The 15,145-nt window shown below is 40.5% G+C and overlaps 1 protein-coding gene across 1 annotated transcript in view; it reads right to left on the bottom strand.

Moving 5' to 3' along the window:
* The window catches only part of LOC140479355 (interleukin-12 receptor subunit beta-2-like), a 143,228-nt gene that overhangs the window by 68,591 nt on the left and 59,492 nt on the right, over positions 1-15,145 (bottom strand). The window contains exons 7-9 of the mRNA XM_072573265.1: positions 13,764-13,923; positions 12,266-12,348; positions 1,909-2,116 (exon numbers count right to left, since the gene is read on the bottom strand). Coding sequence (XP_072429366.1) covers positions 1,909-2,116; positions 12,266-12,348; positions 13,764-13,923 — 451 coding nt within the window. The remainder of the gene's footprint in view (positions 1-1,908; positions 2,117-12,265; positions 12,349-13,763; positions 13,924-15,145) is intronic.

Below are 15,145 nucleotides of genomic sequence, written 5' to 3'. Positions count from 1 at the left end.
TAATATTGAGGAATGAGCCAGGCTAGATGATCAAAGTTTCAGTTTGGAAGCATTTCGGGAAAAGTGGTCATAATTCTGGAAATTTTAAGGATAACAATAGTCCTCAGGTGAATGTACTAAATTGAGGGAAGACTAACGAAGACAATATTAGACATTAACTGGGGAACGTGGATAGGGAGCAGTTGTTTGAGGGTAAATCTGGTATGTGGGAATTTTTTAAAGAACAGTTAATTACAGTTCAGGATAAAAGATAAAGATGGCAAGATTTGGGAATTTTGGATGACAAGAGAAATTAAGAGCTAATCAAAAATTAAAAAAAGAGACATGTAAGTTTTGGAAACTAAAGTTTATTGATGACACAAAGATTGGGGGAGCTGTGGCTAATAAGGGGGATTGTCAAACGATCCAGGAGAATATAGATAGGAAACTTGAGCAAAGAAATGCCAGGTGGAGTTTAATGGGACAATTACGAGTTGATGAACTTTAAAAGAGCTAATGAAGGAGAGTAGTATACAGTAAATGGCCAAACCATTAGTAGCATCAACATACAGAGGATCGAGGCGAACAGGTCCACAGTTTCCTGAAAGTGGCAACACAAATGGATAACGTGGTCAAGAAGGCATATAGCATGTTTGCCTTCATTGGTGATGCATAGAGTACAAAAATTGTCAAGTCGTGTTGCAGTTGTATTGAACCTTAGTTTGACTACATTTAAATATTGTTTACAGTTCTTGTCGCCACACAACCAGAAGGATGTGGAGGCTTTGGAGAGGGAATAACAATGGTTCACTCAGATGTTGCCAGGGTTATAGCATATTAGCTATGAGGAGAGATTGGACAAACTTAGTTTGTTTTCACTTGAATGGCAAAGGTTGAGGGGTAACCTGATAGAAATTTACACAATTACGAGAAGCACAGATCGAATGATAGTCAGAGTCTTTTTTCCCAGGGTAGAAATGTCAATTCTTCAGTGACATAGGTTTATGGTAAAAGGGAGTAAGTTTAAAGGAGATGTGAAAAGCAAGTTTTTACACAGAGGGTGGTAAGTGTCTGGAATGTGCTATCAGAGGAGGTGGTGCAGGCATATACAATAGCAATGTTTGAGAAGTATCTTGACAGACATATGAATAAACAAGGAATAGAAGGATATGGACCACGTAGAGGCCAAAGGCTTTTTGTTTAGAAAGTCATCATATATCGCTGCAGTCTTGGTGGGCAGAAGGGCTTGTTCCTATGCTGTACTGTTCTCATTCTTTGTTCTTACTCCTGACCCCAAAGAATCAACATGACAAGTTAGTTGCAGTTAGTTTCTGGTCGCTCTGCTGGGTTTCACAGTGCTGTAGGAAGTGCCCTCCCACACAGCTAGTACTTGTGTTATTTGTTTTTGTCTATTCAAAAAGGCAAGAAAACAGTTTGGTTATCATTGATCTACAGAACTATGTCAAAATGTAAGAGAAGGCCGAAAGATTTTGCAACTGAGGTGTGAAGCAAATCTCCTACTTGATTTGCTACAATAATCACACTCTCATACTGACAGTTATCAAACTTGTGGGACAGTAAGGAACATTGGCCATTTCTATATTCTTATTTCTGAACCTGGCATTCAGGGAATGAGTGAGGTTCTTGATTTTATTTGATGACTCCTGTAACAGTTTGCTCGTATATATTACAGAATGTCCAACTGAGATTCTTGCCCTTTGTTTCTATTTCCCCTGATGTGAAATGGCACAGTGTCTAGTCAACAGTTTTCGGTTTAAAGTGAACCATGCTGAGAATTGAATGCAAGTAAAATTTATATCTGCCTCCATCCTGTCACAAGAAGTATCAGTTCTTGTTTTCTTGTTAACTTTTAATCTTTTTCATGAAGACTCAAAAATTGAAAGATTTCCTGTAATTAATGGGAATTACTTGATTCTCCAATGTGGAGCATTGCAGGTGTAGAATCTCCCTTGGAGTTAAACGCTGTTACAAAGATGTTGTCTGGTGTCCAAGGAGTTTGCCAACTGTATTGATTCTCTGATGCATTGCACACTCGGATGGTCATTTCACGTCCATTTTGTTGATAAAATATGCGATAACCAAGAATAATGCCCCTAGTTTCCTGAGGATGAAGAGGCTGTAAATGGAAAAGAATCAATCACACTGTAGAATAATATCAGGATTTTAGCTTTGTTAGCCAAGGATTACCTTTCTATACCACCTGTGATGCTTCAAGAATTTTTCTACTGAATAGAACTATTACATAATTGGATGGATTACCTCAGTGAGGCAACTGATTTGCTCCCAATTTCCAGTCTTGGCATAAGTTGGAAAAGTAATTTATTGTTGTTGATAAATCACCAATTTAAAATGGTATCTTAACCTCAGCATTTTAAAGATTGTATTCCATGTATGTATGAGGAGAGAGGCACATTAAGAAAATATGCAACTTTTAAAAATGAACCATCCTCAGTGGGATGGATGTTTGTGTGACCATTTCATTGGATTAAAGGTAAGAGGAGCAATTTCAATGGAATTAGCCCAAGCCCACGTCAGTTTTTATTCTTGAGTTTCACTGCCATTCCACCTACCATCAACAAGAAGACATAAAACATAGTAGTTGCAACATTGAACACATATTATCCAATGAAGTTTAAGACTGGTGTGTCACAATCCTGAGGGAGGTCAGTATAGGATTGAGCTATACAAACATCCTTGTGAGGTTCAGCTGAATGCTAACCTGATTTGATGAAAATCTTTTACAAAACTGCACTTTAACTTTTCTGATCATCTGTGGATCATGAAAACTTACTCAGTGGACCACTCAATCATAACTATCAATGGGTACAGCCCTCATCTATCCATTGTCTACTAAATTCTGCAGTGGTTGAGTGACCATTAGTGCATTTGGTTATGTAAGTGTAGTCTTGTAGTGACTACAAGATCCTTGATTGGGGTTGTTAACTCGGCCAATCAAGAAAGCCCTAGCTGACCAATATAAACAGGAGATTTAGTAGATTGACTCTGGTTTGGCTGAGCTTCAGTCAGTTTACTACTTGCTGCTCTCTGCAGGAGGAGAAGAGTTTTTTTCTTCTGTCTAAAGTAGCCACTTCACTTTTGGGTTTGTTTCTTGATTTTTGTGTTTTGTTTTTCTTTTTCCTGTTTAAAAAATATAAACAGGAGATTTGGATTCTCCTCAGTTTAAGTAACTGACTTTGAGCTAGCTAGCCATAACCAGTGTATTCTGCACAGCTAAATAGTGACTTGGTGACAAGGTACCAGGCTCTGCTGATATTTCGGTGATGACAGGAGAAAACAATATCTGCCTGAAGGATATTTGCTGACTAGTCAGCTTGGAGTGGAGTAAGCATTTTGACATCATCCTTTTTTACTTGTTTGCTCCTGCTGTTGAAGGTTGGGCTCAGTATGCGGAAGAATGTGATAACTTTCTCTGGGTAAATTGCATTAGAGCAGCTGAAAAGCAATGAATAATTCTTACTGGCTGTGAGCTGTCATCATTTGGTTATAAGGGACTTAATTTTGCAAGTGGCACCAGGGGCTAACTACTAAGAGTTGAACTTGGTTAAGGAGTATTATAATAACCCAAGCCTTTAATTTCTGAGATGCTATCAGTTTTAGTTCTCAGAACTGAGGGATGATGGAGAAGCTGTGTGCATTGTTCTAATACATGGACTCTCAAATATTGGTCATGGACAATGGAATACCATTTACCAGCAGGGAGTTTAAGTATTTTGGGGTAAAGGTGAATGGCATGCAGCACAAGAGGACTGCTCGATACCATCCATTATCCAACAATCTAGTGGTTTGAGTGGTCCAACGGTTGAAGACAGGCTTGGAGGAAGCCTATAGTGTCACTTGATAGCAAAGTGTCCCAGTTCCTGTTTGATTATAGGATCACTTATCATGCAACAACAGGGATAGCTACAGCAGAGATGCTGATGGGAGAAGACTAATAGATTAAACATGGTATTCTTGGACCTGGGCAGGGAGGGTGAAACAGCAGCAGGAACTCATATTGGCTACATTTTTCTTTTAAACAAGAGAAACACTTTAAGCAGGGGACAAAGTTTGGTGCTAGGATCATGGGAATGAAGCTGCATGGGTATGAGGTGAGGTCAGGTCCTATGACTTAAAGTTTTGTATAGGTGAGCATCTTCCACAAATGTGGATCCCTGAAAGCTCCTATCTTGCAAACTAGGCAGGAACAAAACATACCTGGCCCCTCAACATCCAGAGCCTGTATGAAACTGTAGGCTCTCCTAGTGTTGAGGAAACTCCAATCTAAGATAAATAGAGCCTCAATACTGTCCCTGCTGGAAGAGGGGAACCTCCAGAGATGCTATGGTCTGGTACATCCTGCCTGTCTGAGCCTGAGTCAGAGGAACTAGACCTAGGATGAAATTACCATAGGAAAAGCTACAAGAAAAAGACCAGGCCTGCATCTTGACTTGGTGGGGAGAGGGATGTAATTGGAACCAGCTGGATCTTGCTGACTGATCCTTGATTGGCCAATGTTGATAACCCCAATCAAACCCTGGCTGGCCAATATGAACAGGGATTTAGAATCTTGGTCGGGGATGTGACTGAGCTGGCTGGCTACAGCCAGTGGACTGTGCACAAGTAAAGGCTGACTTGGTGATGGGATTCTGGCTTCTGTGTGCAATTATTTTAGTGTTGTGAATGAGTAGTACTGTGCTAAATTTTGAAAGTGAAAGCATTGGCAACTGTTATTGGTTTTGTATATCTGTAAGTCTCTGCGTCTGAATTGGCATAGGCAGAAATTGCCAACATCAAGACAATGAGTCAAAAATTGCATTAGGAACCTAGTGATATTACACCCATCTGCATATTCAACGCACTTCCTGCATCTTTCTAGAAGATTCTTGCATTGGTCAAATTCAAGGCCAAGCCAAAATGTCTCTGATCCAAACATAGTTGGAAAGAAGAGCCATTCACTGTGCTACTATTCCTCCCTGATCAACCAAGGAGTATAAGATTGGTCCTGTGTACATATCACCTACTAAATCTTACCCTCCACTCTATACCTATTTGATTTTGAACTTGGCAAAATAGGGCAGGTCTATCTCCATCAGAAATGAGAATGGGAGCTTGGAAATGAGACATGAAAGAAATTGAATCATATTCATGTAATCACTTGGCTTGTCAAGAGGGGGTGCTATTGGAAAACTAGTCTTAAATTGGTTAAGCATCAGAGTTCATAAACTTTGTTCCACAGGAAGTCTGTACAATTGGACAGTGAACCTGAACCTTTAGGTGCTCCAGAGGTGTGATAACATCACCTGAAGAGGTTGATTAGAAGAAAAATTCACCCCCCACCCAAACGGGCCATGGGACTGGGTTCAAATCCCAGCCACTGCCTAGGTGTGATAATTATCTTGTTGATTAGAAATCTAATCTTTGACTCATTGTCTATACTGAAATGCTACCCCTTTCTCCTCATGCCAATTCAGATGCAGAGACTTTACTGATGTACAAAACTAAACAGATGCCAATACTTGTCACAAAAATAGCAGATCTTTGTTACAGTAAACATAAACAAGCCATTGCAATAATGAAAACACTGCAGAATTCAGTCCAGAAATTGTGGGGTCTGAATTTACTTGGGATTTGAATTGTAAAATGTTAACAGTATTGTTACAGCTTGTGAATGAAATTTCTTTTTGGTGTTTTTGGATGGTGACTATTAATTAAATGGCATCAAGAGCTGCTTGATTTAGGTATAGCTCCAACTAGCAGTAAAGGAAAATCTTATGTTACCAAAGACCAGCTTTATCCAAAGGATATTGGGGCTATCAGAAGCAAAGGCAGAGTTGCCCTATCAGCAACCACCCCCCACCAACCCAGTGTTCCCTTTGTCCGGTTATCCTCAGATTGGGGCAAATGGAGATCCCACTACCCCAGCAGGCAAATTGCCTTGGTTTCCCTGCTGGGATAGCAGCCAATTATCCTGCCTAGCCAGAAGGCAAGTAATTGGGCTGGTGTCAGATTGAGGCTCTTGGTGATTGTTTACTGAGCAATTAAAAGCCTTAACTGGTGATATGATGGGAAGGGTGAGGGAGTAGTTTAGGCTCCCTCAGCAATTGGGCAAATGCTCTTCTGTCAATCTGCATTAGTGCCCTTCATGCCAACTGCCCTAATTTTCAAAAATAACAAATTTCTTAGTCTAGGAAAAGGATTAATCAAATTCATAAACTAAGAGGCTTGTAGCTAAATGGTGCCAGTGAGGACGTTGCCACAGGCTCACTGAATTCTTAAAATGTAGAAGTAAGCTGTTCACTGTCTGCACCTACTTTTGGAATATGCATTGACAATGCCACCCTCCCTTTCCCTATAACCATAATTTTTCTAATTAATCATCTAATGTCCTCTTAGATGCATCAATTGAACCCATCTCCTTCACACTACCAGACAGTGCATTTGAATCACTTGCTATGTGAAAATATTACCTTTTTTCATAACATTTAGTTTTTCTAAATTTCCCATCTTGTTTTGATCCTTCTATGATAGGGAGAAATTGAACTATCTACTCTTCCCAACTCCCTCAGACTTTTAAAAACTACTTTCAAATATTCTGTCTTCTCTCCAAGAACAAAATCAGTGATAGAGATGTAGAACACAAAGACCCCTCAGTCTAATTCATCCATGCCAACCAGATATCCTAAATTAATCTAGTCCCATTTGCCAGCATTTGGCCCATAGCCCCCTCAACCCTTCCTATTATATACTCACCTGAAGCCTTTAAATGTTGTAATTGTACCAGTCTCCACCACTTCCTCTGGCAGCTCATTCTATACATGCACCACCCTCTGGAAGAAGTTGCCCTTTAGATCCTTTTTATATATATTCCCCTCTCTCCTTAAAGCTGTCGTATAGTTTTGAACACCCCCAACTGAGGGAAAAGACTTTGCCTATTTACCCTATCCATGCCCCTCATGACCTTAAACCTCAGGTCACCCTTCAGCCTCTGATGCTCCAGGGAAAACATCCACAGCCTATTCACTCTTTCCTTATAGTTCAACCCTTCAAACTTGGAAACATCCTTGTAAATCTTTTCTGAACCAGTTCAAGTTTCACAACATCATTCCTATAGGAGGTAGACAAGAATTGCATGCAATACTTTCTCCCATCTAATTTTATAATTAATGTTTCTCATCCCAGAAGTTACACTTGCACCTCTTCTCTATTCTCTAATACATTCACATCCTTTCTGAAATAGAGGCTCTTATCCCATCACCAAGTCAGCCTGATTTAGTTGTGCATTGAACTTGACATAAGTCATTCTTTCTCAGTGAACAGAACCTGACACCCCAGCTTAGCAATGCCAATCAGGGAACTCCTTTTTGACCATGATGCAGAAATGTCTAAGGACTATGCTCATGTTCTCAAGTGCTCTTATTGGTCTTCCCTGTTATTAGCACTTCACCCAGATAAATGGCAACCTGGGGTAAACATTGTAAAGTGTTCTCCATCTTCTGCTGGAGAGGGGTACAGGCTGATACCCACATGGCAGTCTTGTACATTGGTACAAACGCTTGAATATTATAGCATAGCTGGGAATCTTAAGGGCAATTGCAGATATGCATGGTGCTTGTCCAGTTTTGTGAAGGTCAGCACCCCTTAACAGCTTTGTGTATGATTCATTTATCCAGCTTTGAGAAACAATTTACCATTTGCTTTATATCCCCACAAAGGCAAACTGACCCATCTGCTTTACAATTGGAATGGTAAACCTGAGCAGGACTTGGACACCTTTTTTTTAATGGTAACATCCTGGGAGTGTTGCTGAACAGAGACCTTGGAGTGCAGGTTCATAGTTCCTTGAAAGTGGAGTTGCAGGTAGATAGAATAGTGAAGATGACATTTGGTATACTTTATTGGTCAGAGCATTGTGTTGCGACTGTACAGGACATTGGTTATCCCACTTGCAGGCAATGCTGGTCTCTTTCCTATCTGAAGGGTGTTGTGAAACTTGAAAGGGTTCAGAAAAGACTTATGGATGTTGCCAGATTTGGAGGATTTGCACTATAGAGGCTGAATAGACTGGGGCTATTTTCCCTGGAGCCTCAGAGGTTGAGGTGTGACCTTTAAAGCTTATAAAATAATGAGGAGCATGGATAGAGTAAATAGACAGTGTCTTTTCCTTGAGGTGGAGTCCAGAATTAGAGGACATAGGTTCCTTTTAAATTTTCCCCTCTCCCTAAACCTAAGGGACAACATTTTCAGAGGGTTGTGCAAGTATGGAATAAGCTGCCAGAGGAAGTGATGGAGGCTATTTAAACTACAGTGTTTAAAAGGCACCTGGATGGGTAAGAGTAGGGTTTGGAGGGAGGGCTCATGCCCAAAATGTCAATTCTCCTGCGCTTTTCCAGCAACACATTTTCAGCTTTGGAGATATATGGCCAAGTACTGGCAAATGGGGACAAGATTAGGTTAGGATATCTGGTAATGGACAAGTTGGACTGAAGGGTCTGTATCTGTGCTGTACAACTGACTCTATCATGGTGCTCATTCTGTAATTTGTACTAGTTTGATTCCTTTGCTTTCCAACCTCCTGATTTCGATCCCTACACTTGTATGTAAGGCAGATGGCACTATGCCAGCCTTGCAGAATCATGGAATTGCTTCCTGGTCAACATGAAAGGTGGTTTTGCTTCCTTTGGTCCCTAACATCTTCCTGAAAAACATTAGGTGTTTAATTATGACTTCACACAGGCAGATATCTTTTAATCAAAATGTCAAACCAATCAAGCTGAATCTTTTCTCAATCAATTTCACCCCATCAGGCTTGGGGCCCAACATTTTACAACAATCAGGATTGAACCAGCTGCTTCTAGTACCAGGCTACAATAGACAGTGAATCCCTAATCTGTAAAGGTTCCCTGGTGTAGATAATCCGTCTAACCAAGATCTTGGGAAAGCATAAGGGTTGGAGTAGAGAGCAAATCTTGAAGACTGGGTTCTGCATCACTGATCCAGCCATGTCTGTATCAACTTTATTAGAACCAGGTGACTACTTAATCAGTTTTGATTGGTTCTAGTTTGGATGTTGCTAAGGAATTTAATTGTTCAAAGCCAGGTATTGGGCTTTCTAAAGGGTGTGCTCATCTGCATAACAGCCTATGAGCTGTTATTCCATTCCATCCTACTGGCTCTTTTCCTGTCTGAGTCTGCATAACAGCAGCAACTACAATGGCTAACCAGCCCAGATCCTGGCAAATGTTAACCAGTTGGCAGAGGCTTGGCTTTGTTCTGGGGTTTTGCTGTGCGCTGACAGTCCTTCAGTTCAGGATATGATTCCTGATGAAGGGCTTTTGCCCAAAATGTCTATTTCGAAGCTATTTGGATGCTGCCTGAACTGCTGTGCTCTTCCAGCACTACTAATCCAGAATCTGGTTTCCAGCATCTGCAGTCATTGTTTTTAACCTCTGTCTTGAGTGAGACTATGCAATTGTCTTCACTCAAATGGTATCCCCTGAGCTGTCTGAGGGTATCCACTTCCATCAGTATACGATGGAACTAGTATGCTTTTTGCCATGTCAAATGCCAAAGGCAGTTGTAGTGTTTGTTTGAAGTGCAGTTGTGCTTCAGCTCGTAGGCATTTTTGCATGTTACATTAATCCTACATACCAAACTCTCAGCATCAAGGTTAAACCAAAATTGCATGCCTCTGCCAGTTGTAACCTCATCAAAAATCTCAACACTAATGTCCCAAATTCTTGAACTTATAAGTAAAGTTAGTGTCTCAGAACTAAAGGATGCTTAAGGTTGTAATATTAACTAAATTGATTAACTCTTGAAAGGGTTTAGTATCTGCCCAGGAAACATTGACTCCTAAGAACTGAAAAAGCTGCACATCCACAAGCTGTCAGGGGAATTATTCATTGCTTTTTGTTTGCTCCTGTATAGTTTGCCAGGAAAAAATAACATTCTTTCCACATACTGGGCCCAGTCTTTGATGGCAGGATTGAAACAGTCCAGCTTGTCAAATAATGGCATGATGTCAGAAATACTTCAAATCCAAGATGACTGTTGCAAGTGAATTTCTTTGGGAGGCTATCTTTTAATTTTTCTTTTCACCACTGAAATAACTCCAGAGGCAAGTATCCTGTCATCACCATTTATTTACCTGTGCACACTAAACACAGGTCTGGTGTCTGGTGTACTGTGACACTCTTAACATTTGTCAGCCAGGGTTCCCTGATTGGACCTGTTAATATGCCCTAAATTGGGAGCTTGTAGTCTGAGGATCACCTGGCTGACCTTGTTACAATCACTACACTTGTTTGTACAACAATCTTCCAGCTGAGGTATAACTTGTGCCTTATACATGTTCAACATAACCTTCTCATTGCCCCTCTTAATAAAGCCTTAAAAATGGTGACAGGACTCCTTTTTTTAATAATGACTCATGCACATATTCATACCCTGCACACCCTTGAATATAGCACCTTTTTTACTTTACACTGTATCTCCATTTTCTTTCTAGCAAAATATATCACCTTATGCTTCTGTGTTGAACTTCACTTCATAGAAACTCTACAGTGTAGAAAGGGACACGTCACACCAACAGTGTCTGTGTCAATCCTCTAAGAGCATCCCACTAAGACTTAGACCCCACCCTAACTGTTAAACCTTGCATTTACCATGGCTGACCCACCCATCTTGCATATACCTGTACAATATTGGGCAATTTAACATGGCCAATCCACTGACCTGTACATTTTTGGACTGGGAGGAAATTGGAGCACTTGGAGGAAACTCCCACAGACATGGGAAAACCTGAAGCTTCATACAGACAGTCACCCAAGGCGAGAACTGAACCTGGTGCTATGGAGCAGCAGTGTTAACCACTGAGCTATCATGCTGCCCTTCTGCCACCTATCAGCCCACTCTACCAGCTTATTGATATCCTTTCAGTTTTACTGTCCTCCTAGTAATACTTACTATAAACTTGTTTGTTATTCTCAGTTATTTTAAGTTTGTTTTTAGATTTATTTAGCTAAAACAAGACTGTTGTGACACATTAACTTTCCTTTTTGTATTCCTTAAATGGCTAAAAAGATTTTAATGTTGAACTTTGCAGTTAAAATAAGAAACACTTGAGGCAGTTTGTTAATGACTGGTAGTTGAGACACTTAAATTATGTAACAAGTTATTATATTTGGTGGCAGGTAATTGGCTTTTCTGAAAAAAAATTAAATGATCCTTTTTCAGTAGCTGCCCAGCAGTATTATACATTGATCTTTTCATCCTAACTGCTCACATTAGTAAGGCCATATCACCTTACAGCTAAAAGGTTTGGTAGAAGATTTGTAGCTCGGGTGCTCGTTGTTGTGGTTCTGTTCGCCGAGCTGGGAATTTGTCTTGCAAACGTTTCGTCCCCTGTCTAGGTGACATCCTCAGTGCTTGGGAGCCTCCTGTGAAGCGCTTCTGTGCTGTTTCCTCCGGCATTAATCGTGGCCTGTCTCTGCCGCTTCCGGTTGTCAGTTCGAGCGAGGACTGCCGCAACCCAAAGGACTAGCCACACTACCATACATCAGGAGCATTTCTGAACTGACAGCCAGACTACTGCGACCACTAGGACTCCTAACAGCACAGAAACCAACAGCCACGCTCAGACAACAACTCACCAGAACAAAGGACCTGATACCCAACATGAGCAAAACTAATGTAGTGTACAAAATCCCATGCAAGGACTGCACAAAACACTACATCGGACAAACAGGAAGACAGTTAACGATCTGTATACACTAACACCAACTAGCCATGAAACGACACAACCAGCTATCCTTAGTAGCCATACACACAGACGACAAGCAACATGAATTCGACTGGGACAACACTACCATTATAGGGCAAGCCAAACAGAGAACAGCCAGGGAATTCCTAGAGGCATAGCACTCATCCACAGACTCTATCAACAAACACATCGACCTGGACCCAATATACCGGCCACTACAGTGGACAGCTCGAACTGACAACCAGAAGCGGCAGAGACAGGCCACTATAAATGCCGGAGGAAACAGCACAGAAGCACTTCACAGGAGGCTCCCAAGCACTGAGGATGTCACCTAGACAGGGGACGAAACGTTTGCAAGACAAATTCCCAGCTCGGCGAACAGAACCACAACACCTCACAGCTAATTGCTTCCATGATCTCTACCATTATAATGTGAAAAACACTGTTGTGCCCCAAACACTCTAGTTGAGTAACAAAATGGCAGCCATCATGTGTTCAACATACCTTCCAATAGATGATTATTCTTTTATGTTTGTTTGATTTAATTGGCTCGCATGAACTCCACACATCTAAGACTCCGGTAGGCTCTACAAATTATCATTAGGGAAGAAATGTTATTCTCACTATTAAGCTATTGGTTAGCAGTAACATCATTTATTGATAATTATGTAGCGTGTATGACCCAATTATGAAGTGCACACTATTCTCAAGTTCTTAATCATTTATAATCTAATGGCTAACTGAGCAATAAATTTGTGTGAACATTCATTAGGCTAACCAAAACTAATAAGCACAGACTTAAGGTGTTTGAGAAAGAATCTTTCCTAAATGTTTTTAGATTAGATTACTTACAGCGTGGAAACAGGCTCTGTGGCCCAACAACTCCACACCGACCCTCCGAAGAGGAGCCTACCCAGACCCATTCCCCTACATTTACCTCTTCACCTAACACTATGGGCAATTTAGCATAGCCAATTCACCTAACCTGCACATTTTTTTTTTGACTGTGGAAGGAAACCAGAGCACCCACATGGGGAGAATGTGCAAACTCCACACATTCAGTTGCCTGAGGCAGGAATTGAACCTGGGTCTCTGGCGCTGTGAGGCAGCAGTGCTAACCACTGTGCCACCATACTGCCCATTTAGGATTAAATGTACCCATTGGCTAGAATATTGGGGTCCCTGACAGTAGGTTCAAAAGTTAGATGGCATTGCCATCTTGATTATTTGTAAGACCCAGGCCATGTTTTAGGTCTATCATGCAGCTGATTAACAGCTGTTGGGAATTCTGCTCCTTTAAAGGTTGAGACCATCTCGAAGAGAACTTCTGGTCAATAGTTGGAGAACATGCCGTAATGGATACTTTCCTTGTGGCAAGCTAAGTGGTATCAGGGTTTGATGAGATGAATCAGGCAAGCCCTAGCAATATATTGGAGAAGTTGGTAAGGGAGTATTGTTGTCGGGGAAGACATTTTGACTAGCAGCCCCCCCATGTTGCCTCAAACCTGTGCCACAGTTCTCCAGGTAGCTTTCCAAATAGGAAATGACCTATATATTGCTGGTAGAATGCCAGGCTGGTGGTAGAAGAACTTTAATTGGTGACTTAGTCATAGAGTTACTAAGGTGTACAGCACAGAAACAGATTCTTTGGTCCAACTCATCCACGCCGACCAGATATCCTAAATTAACCTAGTTCCATTTGCCAGCATTTGGCCCATATCCCTCCAAGCCTTTCCTATTCATATAGCCATCAGATGTCTTTTAAGTGTTGTTATTGTACCAGCCTCCACCATTTCCTCTGACAGTTCATTCCATACACGCACCATCCTCTAATGAAATGGTTGCCCCTTAAATCTCCTCTTTTCCTCCAACACACATACCCAATTCATCTAGCAGAGCTTTGTTCAAGAAACAATACACATCCAAAATATTTGATGTCACTGAACACAGAACAGTTTATTTCTAGTATTCTGCTGTTTAAATATGTCAGATTTGCACTCACCTGCTTCAGGTGTTTTGTTTATAAAAGAGTTGCTCCAGTCACTCCAATAGTTGTTGCTTTTTATGAGGTTGCAGCGGATCTGAAACTCATATTCCTTGAAAGGTACCCAGTTGTAAAAATGAACTGAATTTCCATTGATGCTAAAAGCGTTCTTAGCAACCTAAATTTGTTGATAGAAATATTTCTGTCATATAGACTCTTGCTTTCCTTTTCATTGCAAATTTTCTTAAAAAGAGTTATTTCAATCAAACTACAGTATTTGTAACACAAGCAACATGACAGCAAAATAGAACACAAAAGCATTTGTCTTTTCAGGTGTAAATAGCCTTTAATGGTGGTCAAAATAACCTCTGGCACTGAAAACTTACTCAGTGAGAATTGGACTCCCGTTGCGTCTGCTTTTAAATATTAATGGAGATTTTAAAATATCAAAATATTGAAACTTTTTTACATTACATGATGTCGCATTTATCCCTGTCTCTTAATCACATAATTTTCCTTCTCTTTACTTTCTGTACATTACTTGACATTGACGAGTCCAGTTTCTATTTCCTGGTTCAGATTCCATCTGTTTCGGTAGTCTATAATCTGATTGGATTAGTAATTGCTAATTGCTTCTCCTGTTTTTAACAATCCGTGAACCCTTTTGCAAACAATGCACTATTTTGATTTTCCCCAAATTGGAAATTCTAGTACAAAGCCTGCAAAATGCAAGCATGAAATAGATAATGGCTGCCTAATCTAGGCCACTGGCTTTTTCTAAATTGATGTGCTCCTAAAAATACAGAGATCTACTCATGCAATTTTTGTACATCTAAAAGCCCTACCTGAAAGCTCAATCAACATCATGAACAGAAGAGACTTAATTCCTTGCATGTGCAGACAGTGTTTGATACTAACCACACTGAAGAATATCAGAACGTAACCAGAATTTGTTTATTCTCAGAAAATCCATCATTTCTTCAATGCTTAGGCACAGAGTTGGACAGGATAGCTAATAGGAGACAGAGATAATTGATAGAGCTGTCACTGGTGAAACATTTTGAAATGTGAGGGTAGAAGCCTAAAGTAGGTTCATGATGACTCGGCACTATCAAAATCACTATGGAGCAGTGCATTGGCATTCTCAAGTCTCACTTGTGATGCTTGAACAGATTGAAGCGAGTACTGCAGTATTGTCTAGAAAAGATTTCCTGAATTGCTCTGGTTAACATTAATTCTGCTTCTCTCTCCACAGATGTTGCCAGAATTTTGTCAGCATTTTCTGTTTTTGTTTCCAGACTTGTAGTATTTTACTCTACATTCTTTAATTTGACTATTGGCCTTCTGAACACAAAACAAAAACACAGAGGAAGAAGCTATCTACATTTCATGTACTCAAG

Source organism: Chiloscyllium punctatum, chromosome 7, assembly GCF_047496795.1.
Source record: "Chiloscyllium punctatum isolate Juve2018m chromosome 7, sChiPun1.3, whole genome shotgun sequence".
Lineage (NCBI taxonomy): Eukaryota > Metazoa > Chordata > Chondrichthyes > Orectolobiformes > Hemiscylliidae > Chiloscyllium > Chiloscyllium punctatum.
The sequence above is the reverse complement of the archived record's forward strand: the minus strand, read 5'-3'. Positions and strand labels throughout refer to the sequence as shown.